The sequence below is a fragment of the Adiantum capillus-veneris genome, chromosome 12 (genome assembly GCF_014529385.1).
Source record: "Adiantum capillus-veneris isolate H3 chromosome 12, ASM1452938v2, whole genome shotgun sequence".
In the NCBI taxonomy this organism is placed as follows: Eukaryota; Viridiplantae; Streptophyta; class Polypodiopsida; order Polypodiales; family Pteridaceae; genus Adiantum; species Adiantum capillus-veneris.
The window spans coordinates 49,160,383-49,186,824 of NC_140942.1; the positions used below are offsets into that span (position 1 = coordinate 49,160,383).

The 26,442-nt window shown below is 46.4% G+C and overlaps 2 protein-coding genes across 4 annotated transcripts in view; one reads left to right on the plus strand and one right to left on the minus strand.

Annotated features, from left to right (window-relative positions):
• LOC147445711 (uncharacterized) overlaps positions 1-26,442 on the plus strand; it is a 91,007-nt gene that overhangs the window by 35,869 nt on the left and 28,696 nt on the right. The window lies entirely within an intron of this gene.
• LOC147445712 (uncharacterized) lies at positions 2,388-3,408 on the minus strand. Its single transcript, XM_086525152.1, has one exon. The coding sequence runs from the start codon at positions 2,988-2,990 to the stop codon at positions 2,649-2,651; it is 342 nt and encodes a 113-aa protein (XP_086381278.1). The 5' UTR covers positions 2,991-3,408; the 3' UTR covers positions 2,388-2,648.

The following is a 26,442-nucleotide window of genomic DNA, read 5'->3' on the forward strand; positions in this document are numbered from 1 at the left end:
AAAGAACTAGAAGTGGAACAAAATACTACTACTACTACTACAATCTAAAACTACGTGGGTGTAGCAGCTGATACAATAGGTACCCGGTAAACTGGATGTAACAGTGTGTGAAACAAAGATGGAAGAAATGGTGAGGATCCATCCTCATCTGCACTCTGGATGTCGAGAGAGTATGGCTCGAATCTTCTGTTGTAGTCTCCGTCGATGCTGTGTAGCTCCTCTCCTCAGTCGCGGTCGTCTGTATCTCTGTAGCTCCAAAGCTCCGTCGATGAGAGTGCCAGTAGTGGTCGAATGAGTGTGGGACGAGCTCTGCAGTGGTGGCTGCTCCTCTGGCTGTCCCATATCTAGTGAAAAGAAATCTGTAATGTGTCTCTGGGACTGCCTCTCTCTAGCTCTCCCCAGTAAAGTGTCTCTATACCTGTGTAACTCAAGTAGATATAGTCCAAGACATCTCTGATCCTCATAACTCATGACCCTAGATAGAGGACCAAAACCCTCTCTGAATAAGCAGTGGAAACGCCCCCGTATCTCATAGAACACTGTGCAATGACATATGTAGTGCAACTCTGTCTCTGGCTCTCTCTGGCATAATCGGCATATCCTGCTGTCTGCTGGTATCCCTCTGAATCTACCAGTCTCAATCTCGAGCTGATGTGAGGATGTGCGTATCTGACCAATGGCACAACGCAAACCATGAGACATATGTGTGTCCATGTAGCTGGGTCGAATCACAAACCCATCTCCTGTGAGGTGGAGAAGATGCTCTCTATAGAAAGCCATCTTCGTGTTCAACTCCTGAGGCGGCTCTATCCATGTCCTCCTGGTGTCGAGCTGGATCAGGTCCTGACGAATGAGTCTAGTGATCTCCACCCGTGTAAGAGACAGCGAGGGTGCCTGAAGAGAATACTGGAAAGGGGGCAACCTGTCCATGGTGAAGCCATGCGTCTGAAACCATGAAGTCATCTGTGCATACCAGCATGAAGTGTCCCCCTGTAGAGCTAACTGTCTGGAAGACTCAAGGGCCAGTCTAGCATATCTGTCTCTAGTAGTATCCCATAGGCTGTGCACAAAGGACACTGATCTGGTAAGCGCCTCAATCTCCATGGGGGGGGCAGCTAGCTCTGCTCGAATGATCGCGTGAGGTACGGAGGCCTTGGCTCTAATCAATCGGGAGATCATAGATACCAAGGGCCTCTCCATACGTCTCCAACCATCCTGGCCTACAGAAGGTCCCCAAACCTGTACCCCATACATCATAGCTGAGGCTACTAAAGTATCAAAGAGCCATAACTTTGTCCGAGGTTCCTGGAACTGAACCTGCGAACAAATCCTCTCCAAGCCTCCCAAGGCCGCATAAGCACTGGTCAGTCTAGTCTCTGCTGCTCTCCCCAAAGAAAACCTCGGCCCAGTGAAGACTATCCCAAGGTAAGTGTATGCATCTGTATACTCAATCTCTTGACCATACGTGAAGGTCGGTGCCGATCTCCTGATCCACTGCGGTGTGGTGTTAAACACCATGACCTTGGTTTTACCAAGGTTTACAGACAATCCACTATCCTCTGCAAAACTGTGTAATGCATCCAACTGTCGCTGCATACCCTCTGGTGAGTCAGAGATCAAGACAATATCATCAACATATAACAACAATGGGATCCACGTCCCTGCCAGCTGGGCACCTCTATCACCCTCTCTGTCAATGTCATCAGACACCTCATCAACATACATACCAAATAGAGTAGGAGACAATGGGCAACCCTGTTTCACCCCGATAGTGGAGTGAACTAAGTCAGATATCCCCTCTGGGGTGCGTACATGTCCCATCACTGATCTGTATAAAGCCATAATCCCCCAAATCAACACTGTGGGCACCCCCATCTCCTGCAGTCTGCGCATCAGTCGAGCTCTCGGTACCATGTCAAATGCTTTGCGGAAATCCACAAAGCTACAATAAATCCGTCTCCCATGTGACCTGCCCTCCTCAATGATAGCTCTGAGTGTCAGAATATGGTCAAGAGTGGAGAAACCCCTCCTGAAACCTGCCTGTCCCTTTGCCCGTACACCCTCACCCTCTGCCCAGTTACTCAACTGCTGCTCAATAATGGATGCATACAATCGTGCCAGTGTGTGTCCAACCATAATAGTGCGGTAATTTCCAGGCTCTGTAGGATCACCTGCCTTGAATATAGGCACAATAGTAGACAACCTCCAAGTCTCAGGTAATCCCTCACACATGGCACGATTGAACAACACTGCAAGAACCTCCATCAGCATATCCCTAGCATGTATAAAGTGCTCCGCTACTAGACCGTCATGATCGTAAGCCCTCCTGGTCCTCATCCTGTCAATGGCTCTCTTTATTGTGAGAGAGAGAGAGAGAGAGAGAGAGAGAGAGAGAGAGAGAGAGAGAGAGAGAGCTTTATTAACGTCTACTAGAGGCCGAACTCGACCTATGAGACAAAATCGATGTACAACTGTCAATGCCCTCTGGGTGACCAGAAAAAAGACAAAATATAACATGAAATAAAATAAAATAGGACTGAAGTAGTAGGATAGGAGTGATAAGTGGAGTGGAGTGGGAGATGGAGCACTAACACTAAGGGTATGTGAAATATATGCGTAGGGGTGTACAAGAATGCAATGCAAACTAGCTAGCTCCATCTAGTCCCATAATGAGGATGTATTATGTGATACATAGGCGATGGCGAAGTAAAAATCCCCTGTAGCATGATCTCCGGATGTAGATGTAAATGAGCGATCTGCTCCTGGATACGGCGCTGATGACGAGCCCGAATCTCTGTAATCTCCCTCTCATGTAGTACAGGTGTTTGGTAACCAGATGCTCTCGGTCTCCGTTTGGCTCGGAGGTCCTCAGCTCGTTGAAGGGTAACCCCCTCCTGTGCCGGCATATGCACTGTAGTAGATCTCTGAAAGAAGTCAGTGAGCTGGAGCTGCCGTCTCTCCCTCCTTGTAATAGGATCCTGTAGTAGCATCTCCCTATGACGCTGTATCTCCGTCAAGAACTGGCCAAATCGGCGCTGGGTTGTAGACTCCACGATCTGGCGTAGTGTGGGGTGTCCACTGAACAAGGAAGTGTATCTGTCTCTGATATCACTGTATGCTCTGCACCTGCATACGTAATGCTCCTCCCTCTCAACCTCCTCCTGACATAGTGTGCAGATCCTCTTTGCTCTAATGACTCGTGTCGCTCTGTCTGCCTCAATCTCAAGCTGGTGTGATGATACTCTGAGCTGGCCAATTGCCACTCGGGCCTGTGGGTCATGTGTACATCCATATATCTGGGCCTCTGGATAAACCCATCCTCGGAGATGCTCAAAAAGGAGTCTCTGTAGTATAGCATCTTCGTGGGCAGGGGCTGGTGGGGTGTGATCCAGGTCCGTGTTGTGTATCGCTGTAATAGGTCATGTCTCATAACTCTATTCCTCTCACTATGTGAGAGCCGTATATGTGGGGCATCTGGATCGTACTGAAGAGGTGGTAAGTGGTCTATGTCCCACCCACATCGAGTCAATAACTGTATCATCTGTGCAAACCATGATCCTGTGTCACCATCCTCCGCTAGCTGTCTAGATGCCTCAAAAGCTCTGCGAGATAGTCTATCAGGGTCCATATCTTGTACTTGGTGAATAAAGCAGACCATTTGGAAGAGAGCCTCTACTAGCATGGGCGGGGCAGCAAACTCTGCTCTGATAATGTCATGTGGTACTGAAGGTCTACTGCGAATCACCCGTGAGAACATCAAGATCTGTGGTCTCTCAATCTGTGTCCAAAAGGAAGTAGAGAGCCCAGGTGCCCAAACTGCCGTTGCATACATCAATGCTGGTGTGACCAAAGTATCAAAAAGCCACTCCTTTGTGCGGGGTTCTTGAAAGTGTGCCTGATGACACTGTTGCTCAAGCATGGCCAGAGCAGCATATCCTCGTGTCAATCTATCGCTTGCTGCTCTTGTCATAGAGAAGCGTCCCGCTGTGCTAGCAAATGTGATACCCAAGTATACATATGAATCCACCACCTCAATCTGGCCTCCTGTAAGGGTGAAGATCGCCTGTCATCTATTGTGTCCAGATGTGTGAAATATCATAACCTTGGTTTTCCCAAGGTTCACTGACAGCCCTCTCCGTGTACAGAAATCATCTAGAGCCTGTAGGTGTAACTGGAGTCCCGCCTGTGACTCAGACACTAGAATGATGTCATAAGCATATAGCATAACATGGACAAGTGTACTTGAGATGTCAACTCCTCCTCCTCCTCTGTGTATGATGAAGTCAGCTACCTTGTCGATGTAGAGCCCAAAGAGAGTGGGAGATAGTGGGCATCCTTGCTTCACACCAATAGTGCTAGCAAGGGTCTCAGATAGACCTCCTGGACAACGTACTCGACCCAGTACCTTCTCATACAATGCATAGATGCCCCATATCATCTCCGTGGGTATCCCTAAAGACTGAAGCCGATGAAAGAGGCGCTCCCGTGGTACTGTGTCAAAGGCTTTGCGAAAATCCACAAAGCAGCAATATAGCCTCTTCTTCCTCGCCTTTGCCTGGTCAATCAGACAACGGAGAGTGAAGATATGATCATTAGTAGAGAAAGCCTGTCTGAAACCTGCCTGCCCTGGAGTGCATAGTCCCTCCCTCTCTGCAAGTGTACTCAGCTCTGCCTCTAGTACTGCCCCATATAGTTTGGCCAATGTATGACCAATCATGATCGTCCTGCAGTTCCCGGGGTCTGTCATGTCCCCAGCTTTGTGAATAGGAGCTATGGTGTGCATGGTCCACTCTGCTTGGAAGCCCTCTGCTAGTACCCTGCTAAACAAGTAAGCAATAAAAGGTGCAAGTGTATCAACTTCATATATAAGGTGCTCACTCTGCATGCCTGTATGATCTGTTGATCTCCCATGCTGTAGACGTCTAATGGCTCTCTGTACCATACTTTCTGTAAAGAAAGTCGATGTGGTAGGACGGGATACTGATGGCTGGGGGATCGGAGGCTGATGAGGTACATGGTAAAGACTCTTAGCATATGTGTGCCATGTATGCGGATCCTCTATCGGGGTAGGAGAGTGAGGCTCTCTAATTCTTCGCCACGCTGTGGCGGCATCTCGGCTCATAAGTAGATGATACATATCCCAATACTGTGCCTCCTCGTATGCTCGCCGTTTGCGGCGTGCAAGGGACCGCATCTGCTGTCTGGCCTCTCTCTGACTCCTGAGTGATCTCTCCCAAAGCCTGCAGTCTGCGAAGACGTCTGTAAAGCTCCCTACACTCATCATCATACCAACGGTTCTGGGGCATGGTCCCAGATCTCATCGTATGTCCTGTATGCATGTGGTGGGGGAAACTGCTAATGGCGGATGTGTTTAACAATGAAGAGAGCTGAGCGGTAAGTGTACTCATGGGTGGCGACGGATCCATCTGGAGTAGCCCATCATAGACATGGTGCTCATATATGTCAGCCAGGTCATGTGTGAAGTAGACCGTGGTGTGATGCGTGGCTCTGGGTGTGGTAGGTGTACATGATGAACCTGCAAAGGATAGAGATAGGTATGTGTGATCTGCCCCAATCGGGCACTGTGGTATAGTGAAGGAGGTCACCGCCTGTGCTGCCTCTCTGGATCCAAGTACATAATCCACTGTGCTCCCTCCCCCCCCAAATGGAAAGCATGTCAATGCGCCGGAGCCAGGCCACCGTAACATCCCGTTATATATAACGAGATGGTGACGGGCGCCAAGCTCTAGTAAGTGGTGCCCATATCTAGTGCTGTCTGGCCCAGTGTCATTAGAAATCCGGGTGGCGCCTGTATCCTCTGTCTCCATAACAAGCATCATCTCTGGGTCCTCCATATCATACATCTCACACTGCCTACTCTGGGTCCTGGCATTGAAGTTCCCCATCAAGAGGACCTCACCCATAGTGGAATAGTGCATAATATCCTCAGAGAGAGCCGAGTAGGGTGAGTCGCCTATTGGTATAGTCTCCTCCTCCTCCTTATCACTACTCTCAGTATTCTCCTCTCCTTTAGAAGTGGCATATGTTGACCCTCTAGGTGAGAAGTAGCATAATGCAATGTATAATACTCGTCCCGCAGATAGGTGTAAGCAAACCCACATGCATCTCGTATCTGGGTCCCGAGCCACTATCTGGACTTGCCCCCGCATCTCTCTCTTGACAAGCATGGCTATACCTCCTGATCCTCGTGCAGTACTCTGTTTCGTGGTCCTCCTGTAAGCTGACTCCCACTGGTATCCCTCCATTCTGGGTAGGCCTCGCTCTGGACTCTGATGTGTCTCTGTGAGTAATATGATGTCATGCCCTTGCATTACTTCCTCTAAGCGTCCTGGGTGTGTCCATAAAGCTCCATTGCAGTTCCAAACTGCAATATGTATGCCTGATCCTGGTGGCTCATGTGTCCCATAGGTCGCCTGGCGCTATGCGACCATCGTTCCTTCAATGAAGACGTGTCCATCCCTATAGAATGCTTTCTGGCCTGCTTCCCTTGCTGCTGTCACTTTAGGCATAAGTCGTTTACGATGGGCTATTTGTGCCTGGGTAAGGTCATCATCCATATATATGGTCTTATCCTTTAGATCCCTCAAGATGACTCGCTTCTTGAGAAAAGCAATCCTCTTTGCATCATTCTCAAACTGAAGGATAAGGGCACGTTCCTTTGTGAGGTCTTTGCCTGCTCTCCATACCTTATTAAAGGGGACCGGTTCATCAGCATTGTAACCCAACGTTTTACATAGGGCAGCGCCATCCTCTTCTGGCGAAGTACCCTCTCCTTACTTGATTCCCGTGATCCTGACATTAAGCCTCCGGGCTTGACGCATCCTCTCCTCCGTTAGTGTAGCAATAACGAGATCTATTTCTTTTATAGCAACCGCCTTTGCTTTCCCATTCACTATTGTCCATTTCTCCTCCTCCTCTTGTTTCACTTCATTCTTTACCCTATCTACCCATGTCTTATGTGAGGCCTCAATCTTCTCCACTGTTTCTGCAACCGCAAGTCGTCGTCGTCAGCTTGAGTTCCTCATGAGCTCTCTTTAGATCTGCTAAATCTGAAATCACCTCCGGTGAGAATTCTCCTTCCTCCCAGCCCTGTTCTTGAATCTTTTTTAATTCAATTTTCAAGTTCTGTACTTCGTTTTTCAAGTGTTCTTCTGATCCCTGAATGGATTTAATCTCTACTTTGAGATGCGCATTCTCTTCCTCTAGGCGGTTGATGCGATCCAAGAGAGACTTTTCAACAATGTTTAGGCTTTTGTCAAGTTCTTTTTTTGCATCAGTAATCAGTCTTTTAAGTTGAGTTCCTAAAGCACTCGTCATTGTTGTTATTGCAGGTATGTAACGAAAGCGAGCTCAAGGGCTCCACACTACCACATTATGCATACATCAATTCCACATTATGCATACATCATATGTTTGACCATTCATGTGAACATTCTTGTCTGCATTAACCACCACAGTAACCACAGTCATGTGTACATTATTGTCTGCATATCCAATTATACTTTGACTGTCTGTCTGCTGTTTAGTGAAGGTCCTGTATTCTGAAAATTCGTGACTGCAATACCTGTGTTGTACCTGTTGCGTCACCTGCAGAGAGAGAGAATCGCCCTGCGTGCTGCCTCCTGAGAGAGAGAGAGAGAGGGCCTGCTCGCTGCCCTTAGAGCCCACGCTCTGCTGCTCTTGGTGCGGAGAGAGAGAGAGAGAGAGAGAGAGAGAGAGAGAGAGAGAGAGAGAGAGAGAGAGAGAGAGAGAGAGAGAGAGAGAGAGAGAGAGATATTTTTAACGTCTATTGGAGGCCGAAATCGGCCTATGAGACAAATCAAAGTACATGAGGTGGATGTCCTCTGTGTAGCCGTGAAGGATAAAAGGTACAAAAGTAAAATGTATTGTCCCGTGTGATGGCTGGGGAGGAGGGGAGTGATACAAGGGTGGAGCGCTAAATCTAGGGGAAAGATGCAGTCCTATTATCTAGTTTGGGGGGGGGGGGGCTGTTTACAGGTGGCGGGAGAAGAGAAGGAAGAAGTATCTTGCGTTTTCTCGCTACACGGCAGGCAAGGGTGTGTGTGTCGTTTGTCTGCAACACCGAGTGGATTTGATGATGTCCGAGTTGCCATAGATGGTCATCTCCATTGCGAGCACAGAGAGAGAAAGACAACGAGATGCGCAGATGCTTTAGTCGATCTGCAGGGGAGATGCAGGCTTCAGAGAGAGCAGAAAGGGCAAATAATGGCCTCACTTGGAGAGCGACAATTGCAATCTCTCTCTCTCTCTCTCTCTCTCTCTCTCTCTCTCTCTCTCTCTCTCTCTCTCTCTCTCTCTCATGCGCGCATAGATTTTCTCCCTCTCGGACCATCTGTCTCTCCTCTGCTCTCGTTTCTCTATAGGCAGTCCCTAGGTGGACGCGCAACATGTTGGGGTAAATACAAGCATGGAAAATGCTATCATATTTCTAGCTCCATCCAGTCCCATAATCAAGGTGTAAGACATAATGCATGGGTGGGTAGGGTGTGAATAGTCCGCGTAAGATGGCAGTTGGAACTGCAAAAGCCCGAGTGCGTCTCTCCTCCAGAGATCTGTAGTAGTGCTCCTGGATCTCTTGAATCTCTCTCTGATGTAATCGAGGTGCTCTATGTCCATGGGTATGTCCTCGTCCTGCTGTAGAGTTACCCCTCTCTGAGTGGTTGGGGGTGGTACTGTTGTGGCCCTCTAGAAAAAATCTGAGGTTTGTCTAGCGCTCGTCTCTCACAGCTGATGATGTCTGGAGGGGGGAGTCCCGATTGTCACAAATTGGTGACGTGGCTTTGGTACACTCATACACACACACCCTCCCTTGTGGGAACTCTCGGAAATGCAGGCAACGCACCATACGGACAGGCCCGTGAAATGCGGCACAGAATCCGTCGGAAAACGCGGAACCGTACAGGGCTGATCACGTGGCAACAACGTACGGCAGCTTTTGGCTACGCAAGCGTGGGTTGTTTGCTACTCAAATTGCCTTGCTTTATTTTATGCAAGGAGAGAGAGAGAGAGAGAGAGCTTTTATTTAAGTTGCTTATTTGCAAAGCTTGTGAGATAAATTACATGGTTTTTGGGGCAGCTTTTTATGGACAGCTTTTGGGGCTCTGTTTTTGGCATCCCTTGTAACCTCTTTATAAGAGTTGTTGGGCTCTCACTTCTTAGAGCATCTGGATGCAGAGTCTGAGAGTGAGTCCCGACCACTCCCTTGTACTTTGAGTTGCAGATTAATACAAAAAGAAATACTGAAAGGGGCGCCGGTCTTTAGGGCCATTATCTCTAGGCACGGCACTCCGCCGGGCCGTGTCGAATCAATTGTGAATTGTGAACTGTTTTGAAGTGAATTCTTGTCGTGTCGTGGTAGAAACTCGACTTGGAGTGTCCAAGTCTGTTACAGTGGTATTAGAGTGCAGCCGATTTCTCTCCTACCGGGAAATCCGATCCGTTTTACGCGGCACTTATGGCTTCAGAGAGAGATCAGTCGACTTCCTCTGCATCCGGATATGCGGGAAGAGATCACGAAGAGGATTCACGCGATGTCACGTGACACATCCAACCCTATGTGTCCGTGGACAAGCTACAACATGATCAGGGTTCAGTTTAGTCAAGTCAGTCTAGAATAGGAAGTGATCTGGCACTTTTGTGAGTCTGTTCGCAGACCGTGCATGTCCAGATACTTAGATTAGATGAATATCCTCTGGTTGCACACAACATCACCATCAGATTCTAGTCAGATCCCATCAGTAGCATTTTTACTGTGCATAGGCCTATTTTCCCTATTTTTGACATTTTTCACTTATTATTTTTAAGTGGCTTTTGTTGGAAAGTAGGTATGGCAATTTTGCTAAGTTTGTATATATAGAAACCTAGCGCTAGCACTTTTTGGCAGAAGAAGTAGCAGGAACTCAGTTCAGCAGGCTAGCGTTTTCTCTCGACAGAAGGCCTAGCGTTTTTGCACCAGATCAGCCTTGGCGTTTTTGCATTGCAGAGTAGCCTCGGTGACCCCAAGACAGCAAATCCCCTAGCGTTAGCAGTTGCACCAGCATACCATGGCAGATTTCGCAAGACAGCAGAATTCAGCCCTAGCGTTTTTGGCGTTTTTGCAGATCATCGCGACAGAATCAGCCATAGGACCAGCGTTTTCAGTTTTCAGCAGTTAGACATTGCAGAACAAGTCCCGAACCTCGCAGGTCTCACCTTCCTGCAACAGATCCTCGCCGCACGGTCAGATTCTGCAAGGTTTACGGATTCAGCCCGGAAAACGCAGATTTCAGCATCTGTGTTTTCAGCGCGTCGTCGTCGCATCGTCGCCATCGACATCATCCCCGACATAGAGTCAGAATTCAGCAGATAAAGATTTGTAGATTTCAGCCGTTAGAGTTTTCAGATTTCAGCCCGTCTCGTCGTCCTCATCGTCGGCAAGTCCAAGCATTGTAGAGATTTGTGCAATCATAAGTAGACCACTCTCGCCATAGAGAGTGGGGCCTTCGGAGGAGGGTTTTACGTCTCTGGTGTCGTATTCTCTTCTCTATCTCTCAGTCTCATGCACTTCCGTTCACAGTGTCCATTCACTTTGTTTGTGCCCATTGCACTCTCACTAAAGGAGCGGAAGGCTCTCCCTTCTGTCAGTAAAAGGAACCTTGAGCACAGTTCGGAGCACTCATCTGTAGCAAAGATCAACATTCATTCCGCTGCACCTTACACGCGAGGAGTACGGCCCGCCTTAGCCTACTCAGGCGGAGTTTGAAGAGATGGAGCGTCGACGATTGATCGGCGATGCAACAAAGATGATGCTAAATTTTGCGAAGGACCCGAAATTTGTGAAATTTATGAGCCCGACCTCCTTTGACGAGGTGCACTCACAGGGGCGGCAAACCACTGAACCACCCCTCAAACCGGCACTGAAGAAACCTCCTACTCCAAGGATAAATACAGAGGAAGAATTAGAAGAGGTGGTTGATGCACGAATTTCTCAGCTTTTTGATGCGCAGAACAAAGTAGAAAAGCACGACAAAAAGTAGAAGAAAGGAACTGACTTCCCGGGTTATTTGGGTCGTCAGTCTACATTTGTATTGGCAAGAAAGCAAAAGAAGCGTGTTCGATTTGAAGGAGTACCCAGTTCTTCTTCTTCTTCTTCTTCTGAGAGTTCTTCTAGCTTCTCTGACTCGAGTGAAGAAGACAGAAAAGGCAAAAAGCAAAGCTTTGGAAACGGCAAGAAAAAGGCAAAGAAGCCTAAATCTCGCCCAGTGGTTGACAGTTCTACTGAGGACTGGTCTTCGGATAGTTCGGACTCTGACGACAGCAGCTTTTATGCAAAGAAGAAGAATTTCTATAAAGCCAACCAGTATGATTTTCTGGAAGATAAAAGCAAGAAAGCTCGAGAGTTTAAGGAAGGTGGACAGTCAATTAAATTTGACACGTTTTCTGGTTATAGAGATGCTTCAAAGGCGTTGGCTTTCATACAGCAGTTTGATATAGCTTTCTCTCGAGGGCGTTACTCAGAGCACTCCAAGATTCGGCGGGCTACCTCTTACTTCAAGGGAAATGCTGGAACTTGGTGGTCCATACTTCTATTGAACAAGACAGCGCCAGTTAAATGGCTGAAATTTAAAAGGCTTTTTATTGCTTCTTGGTTGACCCGAGAGTATGAACGCAACATACGAACTGCTTGGAACCATCTTCGGATGACCAAGAAGGATACACTGGACGCATATTGCGAGAGATTTTGGAGCTCTTTTCTACCAGCCTCTTCATTTAAGATCTCATTCAAATAATAGATTGAGCGGTTTACCTTGGGTCTTCCTACGGAGATCCGAGATCACTAGAGCAAAAGTCAGATTCCATTCAGGAACTGATGAGTCATGTGAAACGGGGTTTTGCCATTCACTCAGGCAGTTTGACTTACCCCACAGATGAAATCATGACGTAAAGGACCGAAGAGACTTCGAACTATGAAAGTAGGAAGAGGAAGAGCAACCCAGAAAAGAAAGAAAAGGATGCATGACCCAAACTCACTCCTCGAGAGAGAGCTCTCTACATCAAAGAGAGGAAGTGCTTTGGATGCGGGGAAACTGGGCATATCTCCGCGAAGTGCCCTAAACAGGCACCGAAAGAACAAAATGAAAGGGATGAAGACAGGCCAAAGGGTTCAAAAGCAGTTGAGAAACGTGGACGATCAGGCAAGATGAAAACAAGACTGGTTCCAGATTGTGTGGGTACTGACCCAAGCACGATGCACGAGAGTACAGAACTTTGCCGAGCATGAGGCAAAGTGAAATACCAAGAAGCCTTGATCTTCTTTGATGGAGGAGCGAGGGCCAACTTCATTTCACCTGAATTGGCTGTGCGGCTCGAGATCACACCCGATCGGATGGGACCACTAGCAGAGGCAGTTCTAGCGGCACCCTGCAGGGACGTAGCCATTACACGTGTCATTGCCAAACTTCGGTTGCATTGTCAGGGGTATTTGGGGCATGAGGACTTCTACATAATGCCTTTGGAAGGTTGTGATGTCCTCTTCGGAATTCCCTGGTACCACAAGAACAACACCGTGGTCGAATACCGGGCGAGAAAAGCGACTTTGACTACAGAGAAGGGCAGAACCATTGTACTAGATGTAAAACTTAAGGGCGAGTCTGTCCCTATTGTATTGGCTTCGGCCGTTTCAAAATTAATGAAATCCAGTCTGTATGTTTACTCGATCTTTTTGAGAGAGATGAATGATGAGAATAGGACAAATATGTCTGAACTTGATAAAGAACGCCAAGATTTTCTCCACACTCATGCCGATTGCTTTTCAGAGGGCCTGCTAGTCGAGTTACCACCTGCTCGTCGTGAGGATTATACCATTGATCTAATACGTGGAAGCACACCACCGAACCAGCCACCTTACCGTGTGAGCCGAGCTCAGAACGAAGAAATTATGAACCAAGTGAAAGACCTCTTGGAAAAGGGTCTTGTCTAGCCTAGTACTTCAGCGTACTTCTCTCCAGTGTTGTTGGTTTTGAAGAAAGACGAATCTTGGAGAATGTGCATCGATTATAGAGCTCTCAACAAAATCACCATCAAGAACAGATTTCCGATTCCTAGGATGGATGATATACTTGACCGACTACAGGGATCCTCGTGGTTTAGCAGGATCGACTTGAAAAGTGGATATCATAAGATCCGAATCGCGCTGGGAGATGTCTACAAGACAGCTTTTCGGACGGCTTTTGGGTTATTTGAGTTTTTGGTAATGCCTTTTGGCCTAACCAATGCTCTTGGGACATTTAACCGGATGATGGACAAGATTTTTCGAGAGTACAGACTATTTGTTGGCACTTTCTTTGACGACATCATTGTTTTCTCCAAGGATGAGGTAGAACATAGAGAACATCTGCTTCAAGTCTTTCAGACATTACGAGGTCACAAGCTGGTGATTAATGCGAAGAAAAGTGAATTTTTCCTACCAGAGATACACTTTTTGGGACACATTGTCTCAGCACAGCAGGAGTGTAGATGGACCCGGCCAAGATAGAGACTATCAATGATTGGCCCGATTTGAAGAATGTTCATGAAGTTAGAAGCTTCTTGGGCTTGTGTTCGTATTACAGGCGGTTTATTAGAAAGTTTGTAGAGGCTGCTTCTCCTTTGCATATCTTGACACAGAAAGGAGTCCCTTTCTCATGGGGACCCACAGAGGTGACTGCCTTTCAGACATTAAAAGAGAAATTGACTACAGGACCAGTTTTGACTTTGCCGGACTTGCAGAAGTCATTTAGTGTGATGCTTGTGGTCGTAGTTTGGGTGCGGTCTTAATGCAAGAAGGCCATGTCATTGCCTATGAGAGCCGATTGTTCTCAAGGCCGGAATTGACAGCACAGATTTATGATAAAGAGCTTTTGGGAGTTATCCATGCTCTTACTCAGTGGCGGCATTACCTACTCGGAGCGGATTTTACTGTCTTCATAGACCATCAGAGTTTAGGCTACTTCTTGTCACAGAAGCAGCTATCAGAAAAGCAAATGTGGTGGGTGAACATCTTGTCACAGTTTCACTTCTAGATTGTCCATGTGTAGGGTCAAAAGAATTTGGTGGCAGATGCTTTGTCTCGGAAGCCGTTAGTTCTGGCTATTTCCGCGATACATCATAGGAGCTTCGAGGATATGGTCGATCAGTATGCCACAGATACAGATTTTGGAGACATTTTCATACGGATACGGGATGGGGAGACAGTAGCGGGATATTCCATTCAGGATGGCTACTTGATGAGGAAAACCATGTTGTGTGTTACACAGCCGTTGAGGAAAAAGATTATGACCAAATGCCACTGACCACCTTTTACGGGTCAACGCGGCATTGCTACCACCTTAAAAGGGGTAGAGAGATACTTCTTTTGGCCGAGACTCAAGAAGGATGTGGACGAGTTTGTGCACAGCTGCTTGGTATGCCAAAAAGTCAAGTTTGACATGCAAGAAGCACAGAAATTGTTACAGCCTTTGCCCATACCCACCCGCCCTTGGGAAAGTATTGCAATGGATTTCATTTTTGATCTCCCGAGAACACAGAGTGGTCACGATGATATCTGGATTGTTATTGACAGATTAGCAAGCAAGCTTATTTCATTCCTGTGAAGAAAACAATCAAGCCGGATCACTTAGCGAGACTGTTTGTGGCCCAGATCTTCAGATTACATGGCATGCCCGAGACGATTGTCTCCGACAGGGACCCCAAATTCACCAGTTTGTTTTGGAAGGCTATTTGGGAAAACATTGGCACGCGGTTGCAGTTCTACTCATCTTTCCACCCGCAGACTGACGGGCAATGTGAGATTGCCAATTTAGTGGTACTAGATTTATTGAAGTCTTGCATCTCGGATTAGAAGACTCAATAGGAAAAGTATTTACCTTTGGTGGAATTTGCCTACAATAACACGATACACTCTTCGACGGGGAAGGCACCGTTTGAGATTATTAAAGGTGCTACGAAGGTTCCATCCTTCCTAAGCACAAAAGATAAGATTTTTGAAGCCGATGAGTACACACGTGACTTGGACATGGCTTTTGCCAAGGTCCACTGTGCTCTTACGTTTTGAGAAGGCATGCCTGAGAAAGAAAAAGGGAAAGGAGAGGCTTTTTCCAAAGCTTAGTATGCGATACTACGGACCTTTCCAGATCTCTGAAAAGAGAAATGATGTCTCCTTCCGACTGAAGCTGCCCGACACTTGGAGGATTCACAATGCTTTTCATGTGAGTCTCCTGAAGCCTTTTAAAGGCGATGTGCCCAAAGATGGGGAAGCCTGATGAGCAACCCGAAGTGGAAGAAAACGAGGAGATTCTTGTTCTAGAACAGATATTGGCACATAAAGATAGAAAGATTAAGGGTAAAGTGATAAGGTGGTTTTGGTTAAATGCAAGAACTATCCTGCATTGGATTTGATTTGATTTGATATTTACGTCCTCGGGGGGCCAAAATGACCCATGGGACCCTCGAAAACTCTAAGCAAACTCCCCTTGCGGGGGTGTGTGGTGTGTAGCACCCTTTGCCTTTTCCATGAGTAGTGTGTGATGTTCTAGAATACTGGCTAGGTATATGCCTAGAGGTGTAGGAGATGGGTCGGTTTTAGAGAGCAATTCCTCAAGAGTAGTGCATCCCCTTGTAAGCTGCTGAAAATCAGCGCGTATGTCGGTGTATGCGGGGCATTCTAGAGTCACATGTGTCTCATCCTCAATCTTTTGTAAATTGCATTGGGTGCATTCTCTTTGGCTTGCATCAATTTTCAGCCATCCTCCTGTCTCTACTTTCAGCCTGTGAGCTCTCATACGCACCATAGTGATGGCTCTTCTTGCTCGGTGACACATAGGAGTTCTTATGTGAACTTGTGTTTCTGACATTTTGTATTGTGTGTACATGTTTGCAGTAGTATTCAAATTTAGATCTGTGTGTAGCCGTCTTCCATTTGTTGTGGATACTGTCTAGCGCTGTCTGCTCAAAATTCAGCATATAATCTCCTTCTTTTCCTTCTTCGATAGGCATGTCTACATATGCTTCCACATTCCATCTTGCAAACCATCTCTTGATGTCTTGTACCAGACTTGAGGAGAGGATTTTTCTCTTGTTGGTTTTTTGTGGTGCACAACGGACTCCCCATGCCACTTGTGGTATTCTATTGGGAGACATCTTCTTCACTTTCATAATGTATTTGTACATTCTCTGCAATGCTTTCATTTCTAATGGCTTGTTGCCTGTTTCCAACATCATCACGGAGTATGGTGTCGTCATTTTGACCCCAAGATGTCTACATAAGAACTTCTTTTGTATCTTTTCTATTTCGTTCCATGTACTGGCCGATATGCTAGCACGCCAAACTTCCACCCCGTATAGTATGGTTTGTACTACGCATGTTTCAAATACCATTGCTTTGATCTCCCATCTTCGGATATTGCTTTGTGTACACATATTCTCAAATTGGTAGTATTTGGCCTTGCCCGCATCAAGTCTGCTTCTTACATAGCTTCCCCATGCATGATTGGAAGGAATATCCACTCCCAAATATTTAAAACTATCCACCACTTCGATTGCTTGGTCTAGGTACATCACCTTGGGCTGATTTTCTATTTTGTGTGTTCTTATGGACATAATCTTCGTCTTTTTCACATTGACAGCTAAGCCCGTAGCTTCACAGAAAGCATGCACGGCATCCATTGATCTTTGTAATGACCTGAGGTTATATGCAAAAAGGACTACATCATCCGCATATATGAGAAGCCAAAGTATGAAAGCTCCAATACTTGGTCTATCTTCTTCTTGTGCGAGTGCTTGTTGTATGAAGTCCTCAAGTTGATCTATGCGTAATCCAAAAAGTGTTGGGGACAGAGGGCAGCCTTGTTTCACTCCCATACTTTCGAACTCTTGGGAGAAACCCGTTTGCATTTTCAACATGCATCTCACCTTTTTGTAGAGACGAGCCACCGCCGCTCTAAGGTGTATCGGTACTCCAATGTTTTCCATTCTTTTCCACAAACTATCTTTGCAAACTGTGTCGAACGCTTTTTTGAAGTCCACAAAACAACAATACAAAGTTTTGCCCTTCAATCGGCTTTCTTCCATCAATACTTTGAGCGACATGAGGTGATCTATAGTGCTGTATTGACATCTAAAGCCTGCTTGACCAATTGCACGTTTGTCATTACATTCAGCCCATACACTGATCTCTTTTTCCAAAATGCTACCCAAGAGTTTTGCCATGCATGAACCAACCATAATAGTGCGATAGTTTTCTGGCTGATTTCTGTCTCCACTTTTGAATAAGGCCTTAATCTAGTTTTCTTGCCAATCTGCGGGTAGATCTTGCGTGGCTGCTTGATTTAGGAGTCTATGGATCCATTCCTTGGCCACCTTGCCTGACCATTTCAGCATTTCCGAGCTCATGTTATTGGTGTCTAGTGCTTTCCCATTCTCAAGCTTTTGAATACCTTTTATAGTTGCCTTCATAGTCAAGGGTTCTTTTGTTTGCAACTCGGGTTGATTTCCAATCATTTCCTTAGCATCTTTGTGTACATAAAGTTGTTCCACATAAGCATACATGTCTTCTTGGCTGATGTCTCCCATGATATCCTGTCGTTTCCCTTTCATTTTCCGCCATGCCCCTTTCGGGTTCTCTTTGAAATGCTTGATCTCTTTTTGTTCTTTTTCCAGCTCATATCTTCTTCTTTTCTTTCGAAGGAGTGCATTATATTCTTTGACTAAAGGTGTCCATTCCTCCTCTGACTTGAGTGTCATTCTCAACCTGTGTTTGGCTGCCTTACATTCTTCATCAAACCATGAATTATGTGGCATGCCTTTTGCATCTTTCTTCTGTTTGCGAGCTCTACCCATTACAACTTCAAGGGTTGTGATCATTGCTTGTTTGAAAATTAGCCACGTGTCTTCATCATTGCAGGGCATGTCATGTACCATGAGTATGCTATCAAGAAAAGTCGCATATTCCTTTTCTTTTCTATTTGCATTTTGTATGACCAAGTCGGCTCTGCTGCTATCTTTTCCTTCCTTTGTGTGGGCACTCGTAACCATACGTGAATGGGTGTGTGGTCCGAGTTTGGGGATCGTTCTCCCACCGCAAAATCATGTATTATGTGTGATCCATCGTAATGTACTCAACGGTGCTCATCCCTTTATTGGCCGTGTAGCATGTGTATTTACCCGAGTTTGCAAATTTCTGCGATCCATTTATGACTAACATTTGCATGGAGTTCATCATGCTAATCAAGGCTGATCCTTGTGGATTTGTTATTTGGTCATGAGAGCACCTCTCCCACATAGGATCGGGGGTGTCATATCCCTCCTTATTGGCAGGATGTAGTGTGAAATCCACAACTTGCATTTGAGTGTGTGCTATACGAGCATTCAAGTCTCCCATAAGCATGACTATGCCCTCTTGTGTGTAGGTTTCAATATCTGCATACAATTCTCCAAAAGGATCTCCTTTGTCTATTTTGAAGGCATTATAGAATGACAACTCTCTATGCGGTATGTAGCATCCAGCAAGGAATATTGGCTTATCCTTTGTGTCAATTTTGATCCAGATATATCTTTTATATTCATCAACCTTGCTTATTTTGATCACCTTGTGCAATTCCTCCTTGTACATCAACCCCTCATTTTCATACTTGGCATCCATATGGATTGTGTCATGTATCCCTCAATGCAAGGGATACGGCATGCATCATGTTCCCATGTTTCAAGCAAAAAAAGTACATCTGCTTTAGGCAAAACTTCTTGCAGACCATCTCCTTTGTGCCAGGGGAAACCCCGACAATTCCAACTTGTTACGTGTATATCTGTGATCCCATGGGTCCCTCCCTACCTGTCATGCCTCCTGTGATGTCCCCGTATTAGGGGATGCATTCTTCTTTATGCGTTCTTCATATGCCTGTCTCCGTTCTTTTTGTTGCATGGGCGTCCTGTCCTCACTAATGTAGATTGTGCTATCTTTCAAGAAAATCCGTGCATTCTCAAGGATGATGGCTCGTTTGCGTGCATCTAACAATGTGCATACAATCGCACGATTGCCCTCGGCTCTTTTTTTGCCCACACGGTGTGCCCCGTATACGACCACGTCTTGCATTCCAAACTTGTATGTGATGATATCTTTACATCCGTGTTCAATGTGAGCACTTTTTCATTGTCAGATTCGGGTACACCACAAATCACAATGTTCATATTGCGTTTCTCGCGTTCATGGTATTCTGTCTCATCCACATTTACATACCTATCTGTCGCATGTGATATAGCATGTGAATTCGCATGGCCATTCCTTACTACATTTGCCCATGAGTTTGCATGCCCAAGTACATTTTGTTGTGTGTCGCATACATTTGCAAGCTTCTCCTCTAGGTAGTTACTTGCTTGTTTAAAGTGTCTTGTAATGCTTGAAATTTCTCTTCTTGTTGCGTGATTTTTAGGTCCTGCATCTTGATTGTGTGCTCTAACTCCTGGTTTTTGAGAGCAAGTTTCTTAATGTCCTCACTCTGCCTCATCATCATTTCTTGCATAGATGTAATGAGACCCCATATGTCTTGCATAGAGCATACAACCGGACCGTCCTTTCTTGTGATTGTACCTGTGTTTTTCCCCGTACCTGTACTTGTCCCTGTACATTTGCATACATTTGCAAGCTTCTCCTCTAGGTAGTTACCTGCTTGTTTAAAGTGTCTTGTAATGCTTGAAATTTCTCTTCTTGTTGCGTGATTTTCAGGTCCTGCATCTTGATTGTGTGCTCTAACTCCTGGTTTTTGAGAGCAAGTTTCTTAATGTCCTCACTCTGCCTCATCATCATTTCTTGCATAGATGTAATGAGACCCCATATGTCTTGCATAGAGCATACAACCGGACCGTCCATTCTTGTGATTCTACCTGTGTTTTTCCCTCTACTTGTACTTGTCCCTGTACCTGTAGTTGTACCTGTACCTATTTCTGTTTTGGGTGGAGTAGCTAGTTTTTCTTTCGTGTTCGCCATTGTGCGTATTGGTGATGATCGTACTGATAGGCCACTTCTTGAGACTCGCAAATTGACGGCCTCACTCATACATGAAGAGAGGGATGCTCTACTATTGAAAATGAGATAGCCTGCGCGCGAGCAGCAGGCATTGGCCTGCGCTCGAGGGAGAAGGGCCTGACGTGAGAGAGAGAGAGAGAGAGAGAGAGAGAGAGAGAGAGAGAGAGAGAGAGAGAGAGAGAGAGAGAGAGAGAGAGAGAGAGAGAGAGAGAGAGAGAGAGAGAGAGAGAGAGAGAGAGCTTGATTTGCCAACTTGGGCACTTGAGGCGAAGTGGAAGGAGGAGGAGGACCTAGCAGATACTCCTCAGATTGTGAATCTTTACCTTGAAGCTTTTGGTTTAGCATAGTCTCTTCCAAATGGAACCCCGAATTCAGCTTGGCCGGATATTTGGTGCAACGGGTATGCATAAGAGGGGAGTTACTCCGCTTCTTTGTCAACAGATGCCTCAATTTTTTGATACTAGAGTCACTGATGTCTCTTTGAGCTTCAGGGATACTGAGAGCTGACAAGACTTTATGAATTGGAATTCCTGATAATATGATATTGATTTGTTCTTGACTTGTTTAAGTGCAGGAAGTGATAGAAGAAATGACTGCAACATTTTGGTATGAATGATTTCGATAGACATGGTTGTAATAGGGATTAGTCAATCAGGCATCTATGAGGTCCTGAGTGGATCTAGATGCGATTGCTAATTGCATTGCCGATAAATCATGGTCTGAGATCCGAATTCGATTGGTACATGTGCTAGATGTGTGTTCCTAGTGCGTCGGTACTAACAGTCAGTGTCTGCTAAGATAGTTTATGGCTTCTGTCTATTTTGTAGGCGTAATAGAGGGCGATTACAATGCTTTCAAGAGGGGGGTATGTCACAAATTGGTGACGTGGTTGCCCGGTACACTCATACACACACACACACCCTCCCTTGTGGGAACTCCCGAAAATGCAAGCAACGTAGCGTACGCACAGGCCCGTGAAATGCGGCGCAGAATCCACCGAAAAACGTAGGACCGTACAGGGTTGATGACGTGGCAGCAACGTACGACAGCTTTTGGCTACTCAAGTGTGGGCTGTTTTTTACGCAAATTGCCTTGCTTTATTTTACGCAAGGAGAGAGAGAGAGAGAGAGCTTTTATTTAAGTTGCTTTATTTGCAAAGCTTGTGAGATAAATTACATGATTTTTGGGGCAGCTTTCTATGGACAGCTTTTGGGGCTGTGCTTTTGGCATCCCTTGTAACCTCTTTATAAGAGTTGTTGGGCTCTCACTATTCAGAGCATCTAGACGCAGAGTCTTCACTTGTACTTTTGAGTTGCAGATTAATACAAAAAGAAATACTGAAAGGGGCGCCAGTCTTTGGGGCCAATATCTCTAGGAACGGAACTCCGCCGGGCCGTGCCGAATCAATTGTGAACTGTGAACAGTTTTGAAGTGAATTCTTGTCGTGTCGCAGTAGAAACTCGACTTGGAGTGTCCAAGTCTGTTACACCGATGCTGTTGTGCCTCTAGGAGGAAGCGTCCCAACTGTCGCTAGTCTCTAGACTCAAAAGATCTGAGGTAGAGTGGGCTGTCCTACGAACAAGGTCGGGTATCTGCCTCTGATCTCCTCATATGCCTCTGATCTACCTCTGATCTCCTCATATGCCCTACATCTGCATACATAGTGCTCCTCGTTCTCAATCTCTACTGTGCAAAGGCGACATATCCTCTTTGCTCTTGTGCAACTCTCCCTGCCTCAATCTCTAGCTGGTTTGAGGATACTCTGAGCTGTCCAATGGCAGCCCGTGCTCTATGTGGCATCAAGACATCCATGTATCGCGGTCTGTGGATGAAACCATTTGCTAGAATGGTCAGGAAGTGGTCTCTGTAGTATTTCCTCTTCGTGGGGAGAGGCTCCTTGGGTGTGATCCATGTCTCCAAATATATAGCTGCCAGAGATTTTTTCTGAGAACTCTATTCCTCTCATTGTGTGAGAGGTGTGCGTGGGGAGAATTGGGGTCATACTAGAAAGGGGGCTGGTCCATGATGTCCAAGCCATGGTATGTAAACCACTCTATGACCTGCAAGTACCATGCTCTCGTGTCCCCCTCCTGATGCAGCTGTATTGATGCCTCAAAAGCCCTTCCTGTGACGCTGTTTGGTGGGAGCTCTTACATACACTGGATGAAACGGTGCAGCTAGCTTTGCTTTGATAATGTCATGTGGTACTGAGGGTTTGCTGTGGAGAAAACGAGAGATCATAATGATCTGTGGGTGCTCTATCTGTGTCCATAGGGATGCTGATAACCCTGGTGCCCATACTGCGAAAGCATACATCATGACAGGTGTGACTAAAGTGTCCAAAAGCCATCCCTTGGTGCAGGGCTCCTGGAAGTGGGCTTGGTGGCATCTGCGCTCTAAAGTGGCTAGCGTTGCATATCCTCGTGTGAGCTGGTCTCTGGCTGCCTGAGTCATGGAAAATGTGCCCATGGTGCCGGTAAAAGTCACCCACAAATATACATATGAGTCGACTACCTTTGCCGTTTCACCTGCTGCAGTGAGAACTATTGCCTACTCCGGACCGTCCTTGAGGTATGGAAGATCATGACCTTGGTCTTGCCAAGGTTCATTGTGAGCCCTCTGTGTATGCATACATCATCCAAAGCTCGTAGGTGGCTGTGGAGTCCCTCTTATGTCTCAGAAACTAGAATGATGTCATTAGCATAAAGCATAATATGGATTGGTATACCTGCCAAGTTTGATCCCACTCATCCTGCTCGTAGGATGTAATCTGATATCTCGTCGATGTGGAGACCAAAAAGAGTCAGGGAGAGGGCGCATCCTTGCTTCACATGAATGGTGCTAGCAATGGGATCCAATATTCCACCTGGGCATCGCGCTTTTCCTGTGACTTGTGCAAACAAGGAATGAATGGCCCATATCATCTCAGATGGTATCTGTAGCTCGTGAAGGCGCTGCAAGAGGCTCTCTTTGGGGACAATATCAAAGGCCTTGCGGAAATCCACAAAGCAGTAGTAGAGCTTCCTCTTCTGTGCTTTCGCTTCGTCGATTGGACAACAAAGCACAAAGATGTGGTCGATAGTCGAGAAGGTGCGTCTAAAGTCCGCTTGTCCTGGTACGCGTAGCCCCGATGCCTCAACATATGTGCTAAGCTCTTCCTCAAGAACTGCCTATATAGTTTGGCCATCGTATGACCAATCATGATAGTCTTGTAGTTCCTTGGATCGAGGGTGTCGCCAGATTTGTGGATAGGCACAATAATTTGCATAGTCCACTCCTCTGGTAGTCCCTCAACCAAAGCGCGGTTGAAGAGACGTGCTATCAGGGGGGAGAGAGTGTTTGCTGCATAGATCAGGTGCTCACTCTGTAGCCGGGTATGATGTGCTAAGCGGCCATGCTGTAGACGTCGAATAGCCTTCTTCACTATACTAGATGTGAAGAAGGTCGAGGTGGTGGGTCGAGGATCGGGTGGCTCTGGGATCAATAGCTGTCCAAGTATGTGGTATAGGCGTCGGCATAATCATGTCATATATGAGGGTCCTCAGGGGGGTGGCGGGGCGTGGATCTCTTAAGATTCCTCCATGCTGTGGCATAGTCTGTACTCATGAGGAGGTGGTATAGCTCAAGCTCCTGCGCCTCCTCAAAGGCCCGCCGTTTGCGGTGGGTGATGGCCTTCATTTGTCGCCTGACCTCGCTCTCGGTGATCTCCTCCAAGGCTTGTCGAGCCCGTAGCTGTCTATATAGGTCTCTGCACTCCCTGTGGTACCATCGATTCTGGGGCATCGCCCCAAAGGGTGGGGGTCGGCCACTGTGGGTGTGTGTGAAACAACTGAGGGCTGATGTGTGTAAAACTGCGAAGGGATGGCTGGTGAGTGTAGATGGTGGTGTGTTCGGGTCGAGAGTGTGACTCATACACATGGAGGGGAGGAGGAGGAGGATACACACTCACCATATGCATTCGGCTCAAGAAATTGTGACCACTGCGCTTGGCGATCACTCCAATGTGCACTAGGCATAGACTGGAGCCACTTGAGGGCTTGATGATCTGTGCGCACTGTAAACTCTCTTCCATACAAAAAATGCTTCCACTGCTTAAGAGAGTGAATGACAAACAAAAGTTCTTTATCATAAACTGAATAATTCTTTTCCGCACTATTGAGCTTCCGGCTAAGGAAAGCTACTGGGCGACCATACTGTTGGAGCACAGCGCCTATGGCGACATTGCTCGCATCCGTCCATATCTCAAAGGGATCATCCCAAGAGGCAAGGATAAGACACGGTGCTTCTGTCACCGCAACCTTGAGAGCTGCGAAAGCCTCAATGGCTGCTTCGGGCAAGTCTACGCGCTGACGGCAAGTCTTTACCCCTTTCAAAACATCAGTCATAGGTGCAACAATGCGTGCAAAATTCTCTATGTGCGAACTATGTGCTTGACATAAACCCCGAAAAGAGCGCACATCATATGTAGTTTTGGGCAAATCCCAATTACGAACCTGTTCCACCTTCGCAGGGTCTAGCTCGACTCCTTCTGCAGAAATGATATAACCCAGATAAGTGACTTCAGTAAGAAAAAATTCAGACTTCTTAGCTGCAATGTACAACTGACACTCATCCAAACGAGTTAGTACCCTTTCAACATCTAATTCATGTTGCTCCCACGATGCAGAAAAAATGAGAATATCATCTAAGAAGATGAACACACATACGCCTACCATATCACCGAAACGACCTACCATGAGACGATTGAACGTACCCACGGCTCCTGTCAATCCAAAAGGCATAACAATATGCTCCCATTGCCCTCGCTCGGTGCGAAAGGCGGTCTTGAAAATATCGCCTTTGAATACCCGTACCAGATGGTATCCACTTTTGAGATCAACTTTGCTGAAAACCTTTGCCCCATTGAGCCTATCAAGGATATACTCAATGCGAGGCATCGGAAACTTGTTTTAACGGTCATCTTGTTTAATGCCCTGTAATCAACACACAAACGAGACGAACCATCCTTCTTGCGAACAAACAAAATAGGGGCAGCAAAAGGACTTACACTAGGACGTATGAATCCTCTAGCCACTAACTCCGTGAGTTGTCGCTCTAATTCTTCCTCTTGTTACTTATTCAAACGGTAGGGAGTCTTACTGACAAGCTGCGCTCCCTTCATAAGCTCGATGCGATGGTCCTCCGGCCGCTCGGGTGGGAGACAAGGTGGAAGATCATCCTGCAAAAAGAGATGTTTAAATTTCGTAAACAACTCCGAATACTTACCTGGAGCCTGAATGCTCTGGGAAATTGGAGCAGCATAAATGAATGCCGCTTGCGCTCCTCGGCGTAATTCACGCTTTACCTGCACATGAGAGATGAGAGGCAAAGAATGCAAGCTCTCCTCAGCACGAATGATGAGGGGGGAATCAGTTTTGGCATGTAAAGTGAGAGTGTTAGCCTCCCAATCAATGAGAGGGTTCAGTTCACGAAACCATTTAATGCCTAAAATCATATCACATCCTGAGAGAGGAGACACACAAAATTTCCTACGAAAAGAAGCTTGCTGAACGGTAAACATCACATCAAGGCACTCCTTCGTGATGAAAGAGTCCATACCAGGAGCGAAGAAACCTCGAGAGGAGATTTAACCTCTAGGCGGGCTCTCTCATCAAGAGGGGGACTAATCACATCATGTATACTGCCTAGATCAACAATATGATAAAACGCTGTCCTTTTACATGACCATAACACTTCATGAGAGATTCATCAATGTGTGTAAGATTCCTGAGCAGATGCAGATTGTGTTGTGACAGAGTTTGTGGTAGCTGTGGTTGCCTTTGGTTCTTTAGGTGGGACTGTCTTAGGACAGGCCTTCTTAATGTGCCCCTTGACGTGACATTGAAAACATCTACCTTCTTTAGCATAAATCACTTGTTCTTCAACCGTGATGTATCCTCCTATAATTCCTTGTGAAGCTTTCTCATCAGGGGTTAGCTTAGGTTTTGCAGGTGTCTTAGCTTTACCCTTAGATTCATTGTTAGAGTTCTTTTCCAAGGAATTAGAGGAAGAAGGGCTAGAAGAATTACCATTCTTACCATTCTTTCTGTTTTTACCATTCTGTGTGTTTTGAGAATTCTGCGGGGTTCCTTGAGAAGTCTTGTTTTCCTTGGGCTTTCCTTTGTTGTGCTTCATCTCGTGGGCGAGAGCAATTGCTACCGCTTTGTTGAGATCGATTGGATCGAGTACCTCGACATCATACTTGATATACTCGTCCAATCCGTAAAGAAATGCCTCCTTGCGCTTCGCATCCGATTTGCGTAATTGAGTGCGGAGCTGCAAAACACGATTAGAGAAAGACATAACCGGCATACCGTTTTGCTTGAGAG

Coding starts and splice junctions, on each gene's coding strand:
- LOC147445712 (XM_086525152.1), bottom strand. CDS start 2,990: ATGCTACTACAGGATCCTATTACAAGGAGGGAGAGACGGCAGCTCCAG.